General features: G+C 42.7%; 2 protein-coding genes across 3 annotated transcripts; both read right to left on the bottom strand.

Annotated features, from left to right (window-relative positions):
* Positions 1–515: 515 nt before the first annotated feature.
* Positions 516–9853, bottom strand: LOC124282454. Of its 2 annotated transcripts, none has more exons than XM_046718446.1 (8): positions 9573–9853; positions 6802–6859; positions 5176–5307; positions 4749–4856; positions 4560–4628; positions 3499–3797; positions 1906–2013; positions 516–1039 (listed from the first exon to the last, which is right to left on the bottom strand). In XM_046718446.1, exons 2-8 carry the CDS (start codon positions 6845–6847, stop codon positions 707–709), a joined length of 1095 nt encoding a protein of 364 aa, XP_046574402.1. In that variant the 5' UTR covers positions 6848–6859; positions 9573–9853; the 3' UTR covers positions 516–706. The 2 variants fall into 2 exon arrangements, with proteins under 2 accessions (XP_046574402.1, XP_046574411.1); XM_046718455.1 differs by lacking the exon at positions 9573–9853 and adding an exon at positions 7137–7213.
* A 4393-nt stretch (positions 9854–14246) lies between these two features.
* LOC124283130 lies at positions 14247–20242 on the bottom strand. The gene is made up of 3 exons (XM_046719163.1): positions 19064–20242; positions 15212–15604; positions 14247–14329 (listed from the first exon to the last, which is right to left on the bottom strand). The coding sequence occupies exons 1-3, from the start codon at positions 19666–19668 to the stop codon at positions 14275–14277; spliced, it is 1053 nt and encodes a 350-aa protein (XP_046575119.1). The 5' UTR covers positions 19669–20242; the 3' UTR covers positions 14247–14274.
* Between the last annotated feature and the right edge of the window lie 2602 nt (positions 20243–22844).

The raw sequence follows: 22844 nt of genomic DNA, 5'->3' as shown, positions 1-22844 counted from the left end.
TAACACATTACCTCACGTGGTTCAGTCTACGATTGCAGGTGTTGTAACACATCACCTCACGTGGTTCAGTCTACGATTGCATCAGCTCACATGGTCCAGCCTACGATTGCAGGTTTTGTAACACGTGGTCCAGTCTACGACTGTAGGTCTTGTATCCTGCCAGCTCACATATTCATACATAGAATATATTGGCGGTTAATTGTATGTCTTATCCTAATATGGTTCATCAGAATCTACTATCACTGTTACGAGTTAACACTTTACATATTAAAGCTTTGTACAGTCAGCAGTTGAAACGTATCCACTGAAACTTTCCAGTGCTATAGTGCATATCGCAGAGGCTTGTATCACATTAGCCCACGAGCTTCATCATACCTCCAGTTTCTTGCTAGTGTCTGTTCTATATCAGCTCACCTGGTCCATGTTTCCAGCGCAAATCGTGTCGGTGACATATCACCTCGTCTGTGGCCCCTATACCTGAAAACCTTAACGCTTTGTAGTCAGGACCCAGAACAATCACTTCACATTTTATTCCGGCAAATATTGAAATTTCTCATGCAGGTTAAACTTGTGTATTCGCCCTTTCCTCACAATAAAGTACCCCACATTGTCCCCGTAAAGTTTTGAAAGAATGGTACTCATTGCTGATTGGTCAAATCGATGACACGTGCCGTATGTCCTGATCTTCATCCTACAGTCATACACACTAGAGAGCGGTTGGGTCGTACCATACGGGCACATACAATTGGGGGGAGAAGGCGCAGACAAGCCAGGGATACAGGATGGCGTGTTGGGTGTAGAAACTGTTGTGCCATAATGAGAAGCCTCCCTCCACCTCCCGGAAACGGGACATGAGACAAGGCGTCACTCCAAAGTAGGTATACATCCGGGGATCTGTGTGGATGGCTGTTGAGGTGGATGACATGGAGACCATCATGCCCCGCTCTCGTACTTCCTCGAGAACTGACGTGAGGTTTGAAGTTGTGAAGCGGACAGAAGGATCGGCCCAGATGACGAAGTCTGACACAGGGAGATGAGCCTTTAAGAAGGAAGGAGACAGTTGTTGTGATACAGTCATATCCGTACAACTACAAACATTTATGTACATTGATTGTTGATTATCTGACGAAACAGATTCCAAGTCAAAATAGCCATTAACTGTATATGAATGGATTACTGCACATCAGTGATGACACCAGGTGTTCGGGAAAAGGATAAGCTTGTTCGTCCCTCTGGTAAAACCAGCTGTGTTTTATTTTTCCCAGTTAAGGATTCATTTGCAAATGTTTTATCTATTTCTGTGCCTCTGCATCAAACAAATATAGGATGAACTAGACAAAGATAACGTCTATGTTATATCGTAATTGTGATGTTTCGTACATATCCATGTGCAGTCCTTTTCGCTTTATCTTCCCGTATCTTAAAAGAAATGTCTATCGTCACTTCACTTAATATTAAGACATACTTAATATGTTATGATGATCACATCCACCACAATGGTCAATACACACACGCGTTTTATGACATTACCAACTTACGGAAAGTATTTTTGTCTAATGACCACACCCATCCATATCAAGGCAGGGATACATGTACATATAATCTATGGTGACCAGTCCTACCTTTATGACAGGGCGGTCGGGTAGCCCAGTGGGTAAAGCGTTCGCTCGTCACGCCGAAGACCCGGGTTCGATTCCCCACATGGGTACAATGCGTGAGGCCGATTTCTGCTGTCCCCCGCCGTGTTATTTGCTGGAATATTGCTAAAAGCGGCGTAAAACCATTCTCACTCACTCATCTACCTTTATGACAGCGGCACCTACCGTTGAATGGAGGCACGAAGTCTATCCCGACCACACCCACCTGACTGATGGCCACGCCCATCTTTATAATTACCACACCTACCTGCAAGATAGCGGGCTTCCAGGCGTAGGACTTGAGGTTTGAGAAGACTGGCGGGAGTTGAGAGAAGGGGAAGCTCCTCAGCTGGCATTGGGGGCAATGGTTCTGGAACTGAGGTAAGCAATGGACAGCTGCATGATAGGATGTCCACAAGTTTCAATAGCAACAAGAAACTGCAGGGCTCCAGATAATTTTTCAACATCAGGAGTACGTACTCCTTATTTTTTCAATATAGGAGTACTGGAAAAACTTAAAGAGTACAGAATGGAATTTAATGGAGTACCAGTAAGCTTCTGTTTCATTTCATATATGCACCACAACATTGCTACTGTTGTGTAAACAGGTAGGAAAAACAATAAAACAATAAAAATTCAGTCTGTAAATGATTCTAAGACCGTACACCATTGCTGTGGTGCGTATCTGCTACATTTTCTAAATTATTTCCTACCGTATCGTGCATATATTTTATCCGTACATACGCCGATACGGCCCTTATCTGGAGCCCTCCGAGAAACAGTATATTTTCAAACTTTAATCACTTTGTCTAGTCTAACGTTGTATGGTTGATGCCTACGTTTCTGCAGTTCCCTTCTCATTCGCTGCAAAGACCTCGATATGTGCATGTAAGTATATATAGACACCCACACATACACATGCATCTCTAGATATAGCTATGGTGATACTGATGCTGTTAAGATCATCATCTGACAATGATAGTATGGACTGTAGGAATACTAGTCCATTGACTATGCTTCCAGTCTCCATAACACGTCAAAGGTTTGAAAAATAGCATCCTCAAGTAGGACATTCCGTTACAGTACAGGTCACGTCGGAACCACCTTTCGCGAACTTTTACTGATCAATAACCTCAGTAAGTCGGGTTTCAAAATGGCTCCATTCCAGACAACAACACAACTAAGTTCTCGAAAGGCATTTTGAAGTTGGTCGAACAACTAAGTTGTTAGCCATAAAACGTGTCATGTATTCAACGACATAACTGCAGCATCAGTTTAAGGATAGGTTGGATATATAAATTGCCCAAGTGTTCGCTCTGTCCAGTGGTAGTTGTCCACCCATCCAGGTTCCAATTCCCACAAGTGTACAGTGTGTGAAGCCTAGTTTTGGTACTCACGCTATTATGGTGATTAAAACATACACACTCACCCATACACTCAGAGTTTATGTTATGTCCACTCTTCTACATAACTTGATACCCGTGACGATCCGGGTAATCATTTGTGTTCAGCAACGTTGAGTGAGTTGGTTTTAGCAATATTCCAGCAATATCACGGCGGGGGGCACCAGAAATGAGCTGCACACATTGTACCGGCGTGACAGGCGAACGCTTTCACCACTGGGATACCCCACCGCCCCTCAGCAATGTTGCTTGCTGTAAGAGGCATAAAACGGGATCGTGTGGTCCGGCTCAGTTACGTAGATGATGTCAGTTATTGCGCATGACGTCAAATATTGTCATTGTCTGATCCATTGTCAATATCTGGTACAACTCACTTATTTACAGACCGTTGTCATATGGAATATTAGTGTGAGTTCTATACAACAAACAGACTGAGCAAGATTTAAGGAATCACTCACGGAATATCGCTGTTTGTCGTTGAGGCCAAGGTCATACACATAGAACCGGAAGTCCAGCTGACTCGGGAACACCTCCTCCACAAGGTTCTTGATGAGCGGCTGAACCTCCAGATAGTTGCTAGCGGACACAGCCGTCAGGAAGGTCACGCTGGTCGCGTCCACTGACTGGTCAGTCAGATTTCGCAGCACATGCATGTATTTTACAGGAAAGACGTATTGGCGACGGAGCAGATCACGCAAATTATCTTCCGGTGGGTGAAGGAAGTCATCGGAACACGTGTCATCCAGACAAGGTCGAACTGAAAACATTTATGTACCAAAATATTGTATTAATTCATAATGTAAAAACATCATGAATGTACATCGAGTGCTTGACAAGCTCTTAGATTATACACTGGGGTGGGGTGGATCGGGGGTGGGAATGGGAGTGGGTGGATCAGGTGGGGTGGGTGTGTGTGTGTGTGTGTTTGTTTTTTGTTTTTTTGTTGCTGTTAAGCCTTGTTGTACCCCGTTCGTTTGGCAAGCATGAACCCGGCTTCCATTCCCTGCATGATAACAATGTAAGCGGGGTTTAATTGATTTGTATCATTCTACCAAATACGATATCTAAGTCGTTCAATAGATTCAGACAACTAGAATCTGTACTTTACTGAGAAAGTGTAATCCCAAATATAACATGTTACAATTGACCATTTTCTACGTGGCATTGTGTATTCAGATTCAGACCCGTTTAAATCCGGGTTAGAATTGGTCAACGCATGCTTGAGGTGTCCAACGGGATCGAGTGGTCAGGCTCGCTGACTTGGTTGTCACATATCGGCGTTATTTACTGACCGCCCCCATATAGCTGGAATATTGCTGAGTACGGTGTTAAGAAACAGTAGGGGCTGCCAGTTTAAGTGGTTCCCCAGAGTGATTATGAATAATGTGCCTTAAAAATTCACTTGGTACTTTAGCTGGTCTATCAAAAACCCCGTACTTCTTAATAACGTTATTGCCACTGAGTCTGATACGACTTCGATCGACACATTTATTGTCAGGAGTTGCCGCTTTTGACTTACATATGCTACTCTCTTCGGCGCAGGTTTCCTTTGTGGAAGGGAAGAAATTTGGACCCTGCGACGTCAGAACTGTAACAGATACGAAAAAGCTCCAGCAACACCGATATCCACGACACAAACGCAATCTTTGCCTGCAACATCACCGCAACAATCGGATACAATAGGAGATTACTCCCCGGTGTGACTCACCTTTCATCTTCTCCTTGTATAAACCTACAAGTCTGTCAGCAACGTTGTGGTTGACATTCACCAAGTCTAGCTGTTTGATGACGTCCCCGCCATGTCTCCCATGACGTTCTTCAACCCCAAAGAATAATAATGTCAAACGAGTTAGCCCATGTGTTGCACTTTCACAATATATTGCCATACATATTGCAATACGCCAATACATACCGCAATATATCGCAATACGAAAATTTTGGCAATACCCAAACCTAATTGTGGTCCATGCTGTAAAGGGGCAACACATAGATGCTACTGATGCCTTAGACGACTGACCACCAGTGCCCTGATAATGTATAAAAGTAATCAGCAAAAAATAGTGAGCATTTCTGCCGAGTTAAATTAAGTTGAGAGATAGAAAATATCAACCATTCTCTGTTCACAAAATGCTTACCGGTGGGCTGACGCGTGTGCTCGGGTAGGTTCCCCCGAAACGTTTGGGTGCCTGACGTTTGCAGCATTGTGGCGAAGTACAATAACGTCACCACGAGCAGCAGAAACATCGGCAGCAACAACGACCTCCTACCTGCAACAGAAACAGCGTCGCTTGATACAGTTGATACTGTTGAGGTCAGTGAGTAATAATAGGACCAGGAGTCCCACCATTGATGTCAATAACCGTAGCAGGCCTACCATTGATGTCAATAACCGTAACAGTTCCACCATTGATGTCAATAACCGTAACAGTTCCACCATTGATGTCAATAACCGTAACAGTTCCACCATTGATGTCAATAACCGTAACAGCTCCACTATTGATGTCAATAACCGTAACAGCTCCACCATTGATGTCAATAACCGTAACAGTTCCACCAATGATGTCAATAAACCAATGATGTCAATAACCGTAACAGTTCCACCATTGATGTCAATAACCGTAACAGCTCCACCATTGATGTCAATAACCGTAACAGTTCCACCAATGATGTCAATAAACCAATGATGTCAATAACCGTAACAGCTCCACCATTGATGTCAATAACCGTAACAGTTCCACCATTGATGTCAATAACCGTAACAGCTCCACTATTGATGTCAATAACCGTAACAGCTCCACCATTGATGTCAATAACCGTAACAGTTCCACCAATGATGTCAATAAACCAATGATGTCAATAACCGTAACAGCTCCACCATTGATGTCAATAACCGTAAGAGCTCCACCATTGATGTCAATAACCGTACCAGCTCCACCATTGATGTCAATAACCGTAACAGTTCCACCATTGATGTCAATAACCGTAACAGTTCCACCATTGATGTCAATAACCGTAACAGTTCCACCATTGATGTCAATAACCGTAACAGTTCCACCATTGATGTCAATAACTGTAACAGTTCCACCAATGATGTTAATAACCGTAACAGCTCCACCATTGATGTCAATAACCGTAACAGTTCCACCAATGATGTTAATAACCGTAACAGCTCCACCATTGATGTCAATAACCGTAACAGTTCCACCATTGATGTCAATAACCGTAACAGTTCCACCAATGATGTTAATAACCGTAACAGCTCCACCATTGATGTCAATAACCGTAGCATGCCTCTTCGACATTCCTGAAACCCTGCTAAGCACGGCACTCTGATGTTCGAGACACCCTGATATTCCAGACACTCTGCTAAATACTGCACTTTGAAACCCTAATATTCCAGACACCCGATACAGCACTGCACTCTCATGTTCCAGACACCCCGGTGTTCTGTATACCCTGCTCAGCACTGCACGCGGAACTTCCAGACATCCAGATGTTCCACTGACATACTGATATTCCATATACCATGTTCAGCACCGCACACCGATGTTCCAGGCACTGATTTTACAGACACCCTGCTAACCGTTGGACTCGAATGTTCCAGACTAACCAGACCATCCCGATGGCCAAGACACCTGTCCTACCGATGCACCCTGATGTTAGCACTAAGTGGACCAATACTAAGTATGGTATTCCATATCAAGTTTGAGACAGACATTTTATTGTTCCATTCAAAAGTAGAGCAAAAATATGATACCAACCTAAAACACGTGTTGCTGATATCCAACAGCGTCGTTTCCCCATCATTCACATAATTCACTGAAACACATGATAGAAATAATGATTATGGTGATTAACAATACCAGTACGTCAAGTCTACTAGACCCCTGAAAATCCGGAGTCAGAATGTGGTCTTCAGCAACCCATGCTTGTCATAATAGGCGACTGACGGGATCGGAGGTCAGACCCTTCTGTTGCACGCTGGCGTAGTGGGGCGTTAAATCTACCTATGCACAAAATTATCCTTATCAGATCAACAGTGTCTCTACAATTGGATTTTACAAGGTGCCAATTACCAGATATCAGCCATACCAACCAGATAACGACGGTGTCCGCCCGGGAAGTCGACAAATGAAATTTCAGTTATCCTGGGAAGTCGACAAACTGAGTCCAGGTTTGCAGATAACGACCAAGTTTACCTTGAGAAAACTGTCAATTTTCTATTTGCAACGTCACGGTGCTTCCGGAAATAGGTCACGAGGTCGCTACCATTATTTGGGTGGCAAAGGGTCTATGGAGGAATTTCAAAATATAAACCAAGCTTTTGGGGTGTAATCGATATCTCTTTAAACGATTAGTTATTCCTGCGTGATTAGTGCAGCAGATGAACAAAACGTTATTTAAGAAATACAGTTCGGTCTACCCACATGTATAGTGTAATAAAGCATACTTTCGCCCTGAACTGTTATAGTTGAAGTACGAGGACGCTTTGCTTTATCGTTATAATAGTTCAGGGCGAAAGTGTGCTTTATTACACTATACATGGTGGTAGAGCGAACTGTATTTCTATTCTAAGATGCTAAATTTAAAACTTACCGACGATAAATCTAAGGCAGAAATCAAACAGAAAAACGACGGTGTCGGTGACCTAATTATTTTAATTACATCTGTGATAAACATAAACCATATGGGGCAATAAGAACGTCGCATTTTTACTACCAACGTAAGTTTAGATCAGTACATCCAACTGGAGCTGACTAGTTACGTGACATTCCATGGATGCATTGTGGGAATGTAAACATTGCGAACGTTGCCGTTGTTTAATTAAGAAATACAGTTCGCTCTACCACCATGTATAGTGTAATAAAACACACTTTCACCCTGAACTATTATAGTTAAAGTACGAGGACGCTTGCGTCCGAGTGCTTTAACGTTATAATAGTTCAGGGCGAAAGTGTGCTTTATTACACTATACATGGTGGTAGAGCGAACTGTAGTTCTTTTCTAAGATGCCAAATTTAATGCTTTCTAAGGATACTTACGAGTAATTTAAGGCAGAAAACAAACGACGGTGTCGGTGACCTAAAGTAAGAATCCTCGCACAGGGCTAACTGGCGCGCTGTTCTATTGATGTGTCTCCTGCCATTACGGGCGATACCAATTGAAATTGGAGTGTGAGTGACATCACGTTTTGACGCGTAACCATATAAATGGAGAATTCCAACTGTAATATTGGTCATTATCCATTGTCATGATATATTGGATATAAACCTACTCTGTTTTGAAACTGGAATGTATAATAGCTATACATTTAATACAAAATCTCACGCTAACGTGTTGGGTTTGAAATATTCAATTTAGAGATATATCCGTTAAACTACCTCTAATTTCAAACTCAGTAGTTTTATCTCGGTATGTGTAGGCCTACGTTCCTAGTGCTCTATTCATACAAGTCCCCCATGTTGATATCCTGTTGATATCCTTTACATTCTATTTCTGTTGTTAGTGAGAATCTCAAAGATTTCATGTTCGTGATTCGAACACGTGGTTTAATCATCTGATTGTCAGGCAAAGGATATTACCGCTCAGCTACTAAATGGTTCAATCTTTTGATGACCTCATAGGCTTCTATTGTTGTTGTAGTTGTCTCGGGCAGGATTGCACTGACCTGTAGATCATTATACAACATCTTGGGGAAAATCAACAATAACATGAATGATAATTGACCTGAATCTGATAATTCCGATAGTAAAATAAACTCTCTTATTCGAGGTTTGTTAATTCTAATGATTTCTCCAACATGCATCTGCGAAAATGTACGAATCCACAGAAGTAACATTTTCAAAAATATATTGTGTCCGATTTAGTAACATTTGATAAACTTAAACACCTGTACAATGAGGAGGCGCACATATCATGGGCGGGTCGAGATAGAGAGGGGAGAGAGAGGGGAGGGGTGGGGGTGGGGAGCACTTCTCTGAGGAGCATTTTCCCCTTAGCTTTGGATTTCATTATTTATGTTCCAAAGTCCCGGACCGCCCTTGCATGTACATATCATTCTTTTGGAAGGGAGTGGAAATTGTAAAAACTGTAAAGAGACATAAACAGGGAAGAGAGACAGGTGGGCGGAGGTTCACTTCCCGTGACTTTGCATTAAAGTTGTCATTAAAGTGACAAGTCACGCCTTCTGTGCGAGCACTATAACCCTGTAAAGGGAAGGGCGATAACTCAGCGTTGAACGGTGGCGGAGATTACAACTATGCATAAATGTGTGCAGGATCAGTGCAGTAATTGTATCCTCTACCTGAATAACTGCTTTGTTTGAATGACCGACAAGGCGGATATGCAACCCATTTTCTTTTGAAAATACAGGTGTCGAGTCACTTCACGTAGATTATTTCTAAATACGAGTACTCGCATGCATGTAGTTCATAGATAAGGGTTAAAGGGAGGTCACATTAGTAGTGTCAGGAAGTACAGGTACATATACGGGTATAGTCCTGTAATCACAGGACATAGTCTCACTACTCACGTCTCCACCAACGACCTTGTTACTGGGAGAGGCTCGAAGCATTGAAGACGGTATACCGTTCCATGGACAGCTTACAATGGGATAGATCCCAGGAGGTGCTCCACAACACTGCCCTCTACACCGATAGACGACACACAGACAACGGCAGATCTTCACGCAGAACCCTACTTCAAAGATGCCTCAATCGGCTGGATAATCCGAGTATATCGACCTTGAAATCGCAATGGCCGCCGCCCTATCAGGTGTCACACGTCTCTGATCGGGTGTGCCCGAGCACTCTATAACAGGGTGGTGTTATTGTACTGCTCACAATGCAAGACTTTTCTCGAACGCTCTCGTTTCAAGTTATCGTCGAACCCAAACAAGTGTCAACTGGAAGACCTCTTACTACATTCACAACAGACGACACTGTACCCGGATAGACCGTATTGGTTATATGAGTTGTTTATATTTGTCGGCTTTTAATATAAGCCTCCTTCCATTCATTTGATAAAGATCTATCGTTTTTTGGAGCAACATTCTACCTCCAGGTAGAACGCATGTTTATCACATCGCTTGAGGCTACACTGCTGTTTATATAATGACAATGTACATTAGTTAGATCACGCTGACTTGCAACTCAACTATATTCGATCGAGTGTGTCGGGGTAGATCTCAGAGGACGACAATGTGACAGTGAGGTCTACCGGGTAGGATGTATTTCCTGTTTGCAAGGTAACCTGTAGCAGGTGTGTTTGGGGTGAAATAGACAGACATTATTTCTGTTTTTGTCGGTCTGAGTTTCCGGTATATGTATCGGTTACATTCAGAGTTTATGACACTGATATGCATGATAGTTGACAAATGTTAGAAATTTATTAAATCATTGTGGTTTTAGTGATGTATTTTTGTCACAAAAGATTACCTGCCCAAAGTCATTTTATAATGCTTTATCGCAAAGATTAAAAGATATGTACATTCAGACCTGGAATTCATCTTTAATACAGTCGCCCAAATCCACTTTTTACAGTACTTTTAAATCTTTTTTCCATACAGAGCAATACCTCCACGATATTAATCTTAGAAAATTCCACGTTTCATTATCCAGATTTAGATGCTCTTCACATGATCTTATGATCGAGAAGGGCAGATATTATAATATTCCAAGAGAAAACAGATTGTGCAAATTTGGGAACTAAATGTAATTGAAGATGAGTTCCACTTTTTGCTGGTATGTCCTTACTATGCTGATTTAAGGACAAAATATCTACCACAACATTACTATTCACATCCTACCATGTTTAACTTTAATTTGATAATGAACTCTAATAATACAACTTATATTCGTAAACTTGGTATGTATATCCACCATGCTTTTGAACATAGAAAATAACGTTTGCAAACATTGTGATTGTATGCCATTATTGTTGTCATACTTTGTACTATAGGCCTGTGGCCTCTTCCGTAATGGAATAATGAGAGTTGATAGTTGTCAGTATTGCGACATATTGGGCCTTAACCCTAGAGGGCCGGTTGGGTAGCCTAGTGGTTAAAGCATCTGCTCGTCGTCATGCTGACAAGCCGGGTTCGATTCCCCACATGCATGGGTACAATGTGTGAAGCCCATCGCCAGTGTCCACACTGTGATATTTCTTGAATATTGCTAAAAAGCAGCGGAGCCATACTCACTCACTCTTAACTCTAGCTTTACAACGTTAAAGGTTGAATTACGGTTCTCATGCTCATAACTGTCCTCCCGTGAAGGTCCGGGTTAGAATTGATCTTCAGTAACCCATGCTTGTCGTAAGAGGCGACTAACGGGATCGGGTGGTCAGGCTCGCTGACTTGGTTGACACATGTCATCGGTTCCCAATTGCACAGATCGATGCTCATGCTGTTAATCACTGGATTGTCTGGTCCAGACGCGATTATTTACACAGCCGCCGTATAGCTGGAATATTGCTGAGTGCGGCGTAAAACTAAACTAAACTCACTCACTCACTCACTCATCACTGTCCAATCCGACAGCCTAATTCTCCAAACTCACAAAGGTCCTTATTCTCCATTAAAATTGATCTGACCCCGTCGGCTCTTCTGATTAGACAAAATTTCCCAGCAACATTAACTTGTCTTTATAGAGCCACTAATGGGACTGGGACATTGTACCGGACAGCTTGGAACAGTTCTCATTTTATCAATCACTGGTTCGTTCGACTCAGTTCCGATTATAGCTGGAATATTGCTGAGAGCGACGTAAAACAACACACAATGGCCTACCTGCAAGAACACGTCAGTCAAGAAAGGAATTTATTATCTAAATAAGAACAAAAGTGGTCATGTCTGTATATGTGGCGGTGATCTCAGGTCAATCCATTGATTCAGAATGTCGGCTATGATTTCATGCAGTGACCACAGACCATCGTTCTGTATCAGTTTAACCTCACGTGTGTCAGAAATCCTGTTTCTCTTTACACAATGCCAGACGCCGTATAGTAAAATCGCAGAACATACACAGGAACCTGATATTATTATCTACCTTGCCCTTGGATTATTATTTAACAGATCCCAATACATGATATCTCCCAAATCTTTATTACTATTAAGTCATATCCACTGGTAGGGAACTTGCATGGTTACAGTGAGAGTGGAGTCTTTGCGATTTTTGCGACGGACACAGAGTCTTTGCACTGAATTGAGTTTTGACAAGACGAAATGGTAATTATAGCTTTACTCTCTGGTATTCTAGGTTATAATTTTCCATATCACCGCATAATGTTATCTTTCACAATTGTAATTCATTGGGGCAAGTCAAGATGTTGCATAGATAATGACAATGAAGGAATTTTTCGTTACATCAATTTCGTAATCACAAAGTTTCTGTGACATTAAACCAATTCATGGAAATTGATATATTCGGGGGTTTTCTCTGATAAAACAGCACATGCTTTATGATGAAAGGGGATAAACCCTAATCGGAAGACTTTGTATTATTTTTACACTTGTTTATGAGGTCATTTGTCACAATATACCTATTATTTATCAAAAAGTAATAATTTCGTAACAATTAATGGTTTTTACATAATCATCAGTAGCTTTCTGAACAACATATATTTACCTGTTACTGATGGAAACCTAATGTAAGTAAATGTGAATTCAACTCTCTTGTAATATTGATTTTGTAGGTATACAGGCCATTTATCGTACCTTACCCTTCCTTTGCAGATGTTAAAATCACTAAGACTCTGTGACATATCGCAAAGTTTCCGTCGCAAAAATCACAAAGACTCCTCTCTCACTGTAACCAAGTTCCCTACCAGTGATATCGACCATTCTAAGATGCCTAGCGGTTAGAACAATCGAAAAAAATAAACATTATCAGACAATGAAGGTATAGTTTTTTGATAACGTAACAACTGAATGACGTTACCCCGTCACTGCGCCATTCTAGTGTGCCCCCTCGTAATCGAACCATTTTACATTACGTCACAATGTAAGCGACCTCACGATGCATGTCAGTTGTCATCGCTTCGTACGGCCTACTACAGTAAACTACACCGTTGCATCCCGTTTCTTGGTTTGCAGTTGCTTCACTTACCTAACATCACTGGTGGAAACATTACGTTTATGTTTTACGACGTTTTAAATGTCTCAATTCGACTCACAAGTTTTCAGCGACACGGTAACGTTCGCAATGTTTACATTCCCACAATGCAATCGTGGAATGTCGCTAGACTACTCAGCTTCGTCTGGATGTACTGATCTAAACATACGTCGGTAGTAGAAATGCGACGTTCACATGGTTTACGTTAATCACAGATGAAATTAAAATAATTCAGAGAAGATATTTAATCCGAACGTAAACCGTTATCAAACTGTTTATCATTTGTTTTTCTGGTAACGTTCGTCTTAACGTAGGGGGGCAGACACATCAATAGAACAGCGCGCCAGTTAGCCCTGTGCGAGGATTCTTACTTTAGGTCACCGACACCGTCGTTTGTTTTCTGCCTTAAATTAATCGTAATTATCCTTAGAAAGTATTAAATTTGGCATCTTATAAATACACCACTTTATAGTGTAATAAACGATGCACGCCCTGAACTATTAAAACGTTAAAGCATTCGGAAGCAAGCGTCCTCGTACTTTAACTATAATAGTTCAGGGCGAAAGTGTGTTTTATTACACTAAACATGGTGGTAGAGCGAACTGTATTTCTTAAATAGCAGTCGACGCGCCTTTTTGAAACCATCCGGACACAAATGCCCGACATGTGATCCGCACACAAGGGCGTGTCGATTTTAAGATGCGATATACTTTAGAAACAACGACACAATGCTCGCGGGACTATAAAGAGTGTCAGACCCTGTGTAAATATAAATTGGGTAGCGCATTTGTGACACTCGTGATGGTATTTGTATGTGGAAATCTTTAAGCAACGACACAAGGGCCCGTGGCTGTGACTGGCGGGTAACTGGCCCGGCTTGCTGCAGATCTACAGCCCTGCTGTTCCCCACGTGTGATGGCTGGGTTCAATGCAGGACCTCCAGACGCTGCATACTCTCCTTGATTCGCCAAACAAATGCATGAAATCCAACTTTTATGCAAACACATTTCACTAACACACCATGTACACACGTAGCTAACGTTCTGGCAGGAGTGGGTGGTGTTTTTGTGACGTCACTTCCGGTGTGTTATTTCTTCATGCTGACCATTTTCATGTAGTCGTTCATCCGGGTAAACTGTCGGTATTCGCAGTTAACGACGTCGTCGTACCGTCGAAGCTGCAACAGGAATGATGACGACTAGTGTTGTGTTGGGGTAAGACCAAATATCGTTTATGATACTGTGTTTTCATGTATACAGCATTCTTGCCGTCCAATTACACAGCCGCTACTACCTTTCAAAATAACATGATTCCTTTTCAGTCACCCACCCCGAACCTATGGCATAAACCCACCCCCACACATACCGAACCAAGGTAATAACCAATATTTATTTATAACAGCATAACTCCCGCCAAATAACACAACCCACCCACACAGAATCCCAATTTTAACATATTAAACGCCGCATGACCCACGTCAAACAATTCAAACAATTCCGTGCTTAGTCTGTAAGGGACCGACCATTAAATATTCAAGTGCCATGGATGGCTTGCGTTAGGTGGGTTCGAGAATTTTAATACGTGACTTAATATGTTTTGGGTTTTAATAACATTCAAGAATAAGTTGAACTAAAATATTCACAGCCAAGCCACCCGAATCATAGAATGGTTCCTGCCTAATCGCAGGACCGGATCTTACTGAATCACACCATTCCTACTCTAGAAGCAAGTCCGTGGAGATCCAGTATGGATCTCCATGCTTGTCGTAAGTGAAGATCCGGGTTAGAATTGCTGTTCAGTAACCCATGCTTGACGTAAGAGGCGACTAACGGGATCGGGTGGTTAGGCTCGCTGACTTGGTTGACACATGTCATCGAATCCCAGTTGCGTAGATCGATGCTCGTGCTGATGATGACTGGATTGTCAGGTCCAGACCGCCACCGTATAGCTGTAATATTGCTGAGTACGGCGCTAAACAAACCATCAAAACAACAAAATACTTAGCACAGCACAATTCATTCGCCATCACTGGCACCACCAGCCTGTTCTGTTCACATACCTGTACTGCTTCAGTCTTGAACTTGAGGTCCATGCCTGCCACCCTGTTCCTGAACCACTCGGAGGTGAAGGTAATGACCCACCGATCCTCGATAGGGTCACCCCCCTTGGGTCGTTTGATGAAGATGGCCCGGGGATAAACTGTAAGGACCTGACCTTCACCTCTGGGTGTTGTGACAGGATATCCTTCTTGAAGGCAGCCCATACTTCATGGTGGGTCAGCGTGGAGCCGACGATGCTGAAGCAAACGGCGTTAGGGTTCGGCTCCGGGGGTTTGCTTTGGAGTGGTGGGGCGCGGGCCTTCCGCGCCTTTCGGAGCATTGGGTCCTTCTTCATGTCCATCAGCGAAGGGAGGCCACTCAGATCGACAGTAGGTGCCTGAGGAGCTTCTTCCCTGAAAAATAATGATAATAATATATATACAAATAGAGCAATGTCGCTCGTTTCTTAGGGGCGGTGGGGTAGCGTAGTGGTTAAAGCGTTCGCTCGTCACGCCGAAGGTCCGGGTTCGATTCCCCACATGGGTACAATGTGTGAAGCCCATTACTGGTGTCGCCCGCCGTGATATGTCTGCAATATTGCTAAAAGCGGCGTAAAACCTAATTCACTCACTACCTCCAATGGTTTTAAAACCGAAAAAACGATTATGCCCACAGTGTTAAATAGTAGGATTTAATGTTATTGAAAACGAATATGATTTTCTTATCTGTAATTCTTATTCAACTTTAAGACTTAATTTTATCGATAAAAATGTTTACATTAATCCATCAAAGGAAAAGTTTGTATATCTAATGTCTTCTAAATGTAAACATACTATTACCCAACTGTCGAAATATCTATTTCATGCTTTTAACTACGAGAGTTACTCAAAAATGTTTGATTATATTTCTTTGTGTTATACACTATTCATTGTATTTTTGTGTAATGAGTACTATGGGCCTGTGGCCTGAAACGTGAATAAATTCTTCTTCTTCATAATTTTGATAGTAACAAATAAACCCATTTAATTGAAAAGGAGCCCCAGTGAATTAGGAGATTAGTCCCTGAATATATATAATTTTGATAGTAACAAATAAACCCATTTAAATTGAAAAGGAGCCACAGTGAATAAGGAGATTAGTCCCTGAATATATATAATTTTGATAGTAACAAATAAACCCAATTAATTGAAAAGGAGCCCCAGTGAATTTGGAGATTAGCCCCTGAATATATATAATTTTGATAGTAACAAATAAACCCATTTAATTGAAAAGGAGCCACAGTGAATTAGGAGATTAGTCCCTGAATATATATAATTTTGATAGTAACAAATAAACCCATTTAATTGAAAAGGAGCCACAGTGAATTAGGAGATTAGTCCCTGAATATATATAATTTTGATAGTAACAAATAAACCCATTTAAATTGAAAAGGAGCCACAGTGAATTAGGAGATTAGTCCCTGAATATATATAATTTTGATAGTAACAAATAAACCCATTTAAATTGAAAAGGAGCCACAGTGAATTAGGAGATTAGTCCCTGAATATATATAATTTTGATAGTAACAAATAAACCCATTTAAATTGAAAAGGAGCCACAGTGAATTAGGAGATTAGTCCCTGAATATATATAATTTTGATAGTAACAAATAAACCCATTTAATTGAAAAGGAGCCCCAGTGAATTAGGAGATTAGTCCCTGAATATATATAATTTTGATAGTAACAAATAAACCCATTTAAATTGAAAAGGAGCCCCAGTGAATTAGGAGATTAGTCCCTGAATATATATAATTTTGATAGTAACAAATAAACCCATTTAAATTGAAAAGGAGCCCCAGTGAATTAGGAGATTAGTCCCTGAATATATATAATTTTGATAGTAACAAATAAACCCATTTAAATTGAAAAGGAGCCCCAGTGAATTAGGAGATTAGTCCCTGAATATATATAATTTTGATAGGAACAAATAAACCCATTTATATTGAAAAGGAGCCCCAGTGAATTAGGAGATTAGTCCCTGAATATATATAATTTTGATAGGAACAAATAAACCCATTTATATTGAAAAGGAGCCCCAGTGAATTAGGAGATTAGTCCCTGAATATATATAATTTTGATAGGAACAAATAAACCCATTTATATTGAAAAGGAGCCAGAGTGAGTTGGGAGATCCTGAACCTGGGGAAATCTAGACTTGCTTTATTTAGGGCTTTAGCACTGCGGAGAGGTCAAGGCAGTAGGGAACATAATGTGATTCAGGGTCTGTGAGACAGACAAGTTGACAGGCTGTGAAAAACTGAAATATTGTTCAAGGTGGCGTCACATCAGCATAAACATCTGAGGAAGCTATGGAACGTTAGTCGCGGAGAGGTCTTATATGGGAGAGCATGTTCACTGGCCACTGAGAGAGTTTCTAGGGACGGCCCTGTTCCACGTTGTTCCACATACAATGCAAATGGTGTCTCTCTAGGCAATTGAATTTGTTCGAAATATGCCTCTGTTCAGCCAGATGGGATCCAGGTAGAATGAGATGACAGTATGACTCAATCTTCCAGCACACCAAAGGCACTGGGACTGAGAATGAACGGGGCAAAAAAGGGCTTCGAACGTATTATTCTGCGTGGAAAAAGAACATAGAAATGGACTGTTATCATTATTATATACCAAACGATGAATTCGCTTTGCAAAGTGGCTAGAAACCTGTACTCACTCACTCACTCACTGTCTTGACATCCTTTTCAATGAAACGAGGCTTTGGGAGCTTGTGAAATTGGCAAGGTATTTCGCGACAATATGTTTAAGTCTGTTTTTCAAGTCTTATTTGAATCCCATTTAATTGATCCTGGACATGTCTGATTCACAATACATTGATGCATCGACAAAATTCTCAAATGATACAAGACTAACGGGATCGGGTGGTCAGGCTCGTTGACTTGGTTGACACATGTCATCGGTTCCCAGTTGCGCAGATCGATACTCACGCTGTTGATCACTGGATTGTCTGGTCCAGACTCGATTATTTACAGACCGCCACCATATAGCTGGAATATTGCTGAGTGCGGCGTAAAACTAAACTCACTCACTCATTCAGATGATACAATACGCGATACACATGTACCTGTATCGACTGATATTTTAGTCCGTTTAGTCTCGTTTCATAGACCTCTTCAGTCATTATATTTTTCATCAAAATTGCCAGTAATTAAGTATCACGATACAGGTATGGTGTCGGTAGATCTCCGTATCATAACATTCCTGCCGAATACATCACACTTCCAACAACCCTTAACCCTTAACCCACAGACTTGGCTCTTCACGGCTACATGTATGCGCATTTATTATTCGAGTTCGATCCCTGACTATTTCTGTTCTGCTGAATTTCAAAATTTTGCGCATGGCTGAGGTAGATTGAACTCAGAACAACTCAGTGCCAAGACGGGTCAAAAATATTTTGAAATAGATATATGCAAAACATCCAAAGCTGTAAAATCTACTACACCTAAACCGTCCCAAGGAAGACTTCACTATGTGGGTTCTTCTGTCCTCTCTTTGTCCGTTGCCAGTCTGTCCGTCTAACCGACCTGAGGCCAATGAAGCTATAATTTCGTAATGATCATCGTATCAGTGATATCCGGACACAACATGGCTGCCATTGGTAGACACGTTGCTTTTGGCATTGTTTCCCAAAAACTAAACCATGTGTGCATGAATCACTACGAAATGTTCATGCCTTAACTCCATCGAACTTATTCCAGTCTCACATAAACACATGCATACTGCGTAATATCTCAGTAACTAAATATTTTTAAAACAACAGTGTTGCACTAAATCACATTTGGGACCATCACATTTATGCGCGCTGAAAACTTACTTCTTTCTCTTTGGTTTGATTGGTCGTCGCCAGCCCAGTTCGTATAAACGCGCGCGCAGCTCATCAGTACATGCCACCGGAAGGAACAGTTTGGGGCCTTTCATCGGGAAAGCGTGTGGTTGTACTTGTCCCTCTGGGTCGGCCATGCCATCCCCGGTGTCAGCCACGCCGTGCACTGCGTCGGACGCCAGGCTCACAAGATCTGTTGCCGCAGCTGCTGACGCAACGTCAGTGTCAACAATATGAAGCAGCGGTTGTGAATGTGGGAGGCCCGACTGGAATCTATCCTGGGGGTCACACACCTTTACGTTACTGTCAAATCTGACCACAGGTCGCTGGAACATGGCCACGGCACGTGCGTCGTCGAGGACGTTGATGTTAACTCGTCTTAACAAGGAAAAACCTGCATTGTTTACCTGAACGCCGTCGTCTGAGACGACGGCAACTGTTGTATCAACGTTCAAACCTCCCTTCCTGTTTCGCGAATCTGACTCCGGAAGTCTGTATGAATCCCGGTCATGCGCAGTATGAATAGTATCGTAAGTATTGCGCGGAGAGAGAGCGCCTTCAACGGAGTCCATACACTGTTTCTGGAAGGTTGTCATCTCACGATGTCGGTCCAACCTCCTACTGCTCCGGGCAACGACTGTCGAAATCCGGGTGGAGATAGGGTATCGACGGTGACCCAAAAATGCAGATCCCGTCCGTTTTGGTATGTCTGGGTCGGGTGCAAGCAAGCCTGGGTCGCCAGCTGAATGGCAAACAGTTGCACGTGCATTATAGGACGCGTGGGTGCTTTTCTGCCTCTCCCGTGGGTCGTGGCTGGGCGCTCTGAAGACCGGGCGAGGGTGGGTGTGAGATGCCCTGTGGTCCGGGGCTGACTAGCCGTGACGGAAGCGTTGTTGGTGGCGATTGCAGGGTCAGCGGTTACCTCGGGTGTGGTCGTTTCATCATTGTCCCCCTCTGGTGTGTTGTCGCTCAGGACATAGGGGTTGTAGGACCTCCGGGAAACCAGGTTGCTGAGAATCAAACACTGACTAGCTGTCGGCATGTTGGACAACAGTCTACACACATCTAGATCTGATATTCCAGTGATAGCGGTCAGCTGTACAAATCAGGGGCAACACTACCATACCCCAACAGTAACTCAGATTTAGAACATGCCGTGATTCCGATGTAACATCCCTCCCCAGTGTTTAAGCATAAATGAATGACACTTACACATGGTGCCTAAATACCAACACCATTGCCTGACTGCAATTAATTATTGTTGGGGCCAGATTGGTTTAAGGGAGGTTAGAAGTGCCCAATGAATGATTCACCACGCCGCGTGTGGAAAATACATCTCTATTCGGCGGCGGGGATGGGCTGCGCATATTACTCCATCAATTATACATTGGATAATATAAGTACCTTACCTTAATGGCTAAATACGACAGGAAAACAGGTAAAAAATTGCCTGTGGTCCGTCTCCCCAAAACAAGCAATATGGCGATGTCCGATCCCGTGACGACTGCATCCTGATTGGTTGACTCATTAAAGAGGCTAGGTAATTGGCTGTTGCGTTTGTGCATGTGACGGTTTTCCCTGCAACGTCTGTTGCGTGACGTTGGGTTCTTGACGTAAATTATTTATTTCACGTTGGCACCTGGTATTGATTATAGTGGCGTGAAACGTGTCTGCCCCGACCGTATGCAGGGCAGGGGAGGGTCCAACTGCCCGGGGTATTGCGTAATTACACGTGTTGAAAACACACACGCGCTGATCAGACAATTGGAAAAGGGAGTTTCCATGTCTTTGAGTCTAGCTTTTGCATAGTCTTTGTCATAAGTTGAATACAATCAACTACTGGTCGAAGAAAACTAAAGTCAATACGTTGGACACAAAGAACATGCCTCGACTCACGGCAGAACAGAGAGACGAGCTATTGGGATGTTGCAGCTGGGTGCTTCTCACAGTCACGTTGCAAGAATCATGGAGTTGCAGCAAGAAAACCATCACCAGACTGATGACACGCTTCAGAACAACAGGTCGGACTGCAGACAGGCCTAGGACAGGAGACCACCCGTAACCACCCCTCAGGAAGACCGCCATTTACGGGTGCTTCACTTGCGCAACAGATTCCTGACTGTGACGTCATCAGCAACAACCAGCCTTACCCATCCAGTCAGTAGAAGGACCATATCCAGACGACTCAGAATCAATCAGCCGATTCGGTGATCAATGGAAACATCGACGTCCGATACAGACCATTCCGGGGCGTGACGTTAACGCGTGAACATCGACGTCGTCGATTGGCAAAATACTCCAGTGGGCAAGCGTAGAGTTCGGCAGTGGAGATTTGAAGTTGTTCAGCCGCGGAACTGGCGCCGGGTACTCTTCAGTGACGAGAGCCGCTTCCAGTTGAACAAAGCTGATGGTCGGGTAGGAGTCTACAGACGTCGGAACGAACGCACACCACGTTGTTGCGTTCAGGAAGTTGAGACGTTTGGCGGCGGTAGTGTGATGGTGTGGGGGGGAAATTGTGGCGAGAGGAAGACTGACTTGTTGGTGATAGAGGGAAACCTGAATGCCCGTCGATACATTGATGTTGTTTTACGACCTGTCGTGTTACCCTTCCTCCAGCAGAATCGAGGCGTGTTGTTTCAGCAGGATAACGCTACTCCCCACACTGCTGTTGTTACCCGGAACTTCCTGAACAACAACAACGTAAACGTCATTCCTTGGCCAGCAAGATCCCCGATTTATCACCTATTGAGCACCTATGGGATCATCTCGGCCGTCAGGTGAAGCAACGTCAACATCCCCCACAGACAAGAAACGCTTTGGCTCAAGCTCTACAGGAAGAATGGCGTCGCATCCCACATCACGTGATCAGACGTCTTGTGCACTCTGCACGACGTCGTGTGTGGCAGCATGTATCGCTGGAGGTGGACACACTCGCTACTGAGGAGTTGGACACTCAAAGCCACTCTGTCAGTACTGATGTGCATGTGTTGTCATGATCGAAAACCGGACATTTGAACCTCCTGTGAAAAACGTCACAAAAACTCTACTTACAGCAAATTGTTTCAATTGTTCTGTAATGACAGTCTGCATAATATGTTCAAAAATTATATCAAACATTTTAACATTGAATTGCACGTGTTTGTATCATTTTATGATACAAAAATGATCGGGGACGTTTCTTTTGCCCCTCAGTTTATTACGTTATGTACCATAAGATCACATCCCTATACACTTCGCGATGTATTTGTTTCTTTGTTGTATAACGCCGCACTCAGCAATATCCCAGCAATATGGCGGCTGTCTGTAAATACTCGAGTCTGGACCAGACAATCCAGTGATCAACAGCATGAACATCGTTCTACACAATTGGGATACGAATACATGCGTCAACCAAGTCAGCGAGCCTGACCACCCGATCTCGTTAGTTGCCTCTTACGACAAGCATGGCTTACTGAAGACCAATTCTAACCTGGATCTTAGAGTGGTTTCTACCCCATGCACACATGCATTTGTGTTTACAAGGGACGTCTAGCCTGTATACTGGTGACAATAATCTACATACACTATTTCAGTGCCTATGTATGCACATGTGTTTAGATTATACCAACCCCTTGCACTAAGAAACCCAACTATAACAAGAAGTTTGTTAGCGTATGTCTACGCAGCCAAAGCAAAAGCGTCGACGATGGCACGAGGGGGTTGGAGAAGAGTGTAGGTGTGAACGATACAAAGACAGTCTGAAAACACACACCGAGTTTCAGTATTCCGTTTA

Source organism: Haliotis rubra, unplaced genomic scaffold (genome assembly GCF_003918875.1).
Source record: "Haliotis rubra isolate DU_JTF1 unplaced genomic scaffold, ASM391887v1 Scf109, whole genome shotgun sequence".
NCBI lineage: Eukaryota > Metazoa > Mollusca > Gastropoda > Lepetellida > Haliotidae > Haliotis > Haliotis rubra.
The sequence above is the reverse complement of the archived record's forward strand: the minus strand, read 5'-3'. Positions and strand labels throughout refer to the sequence as shown.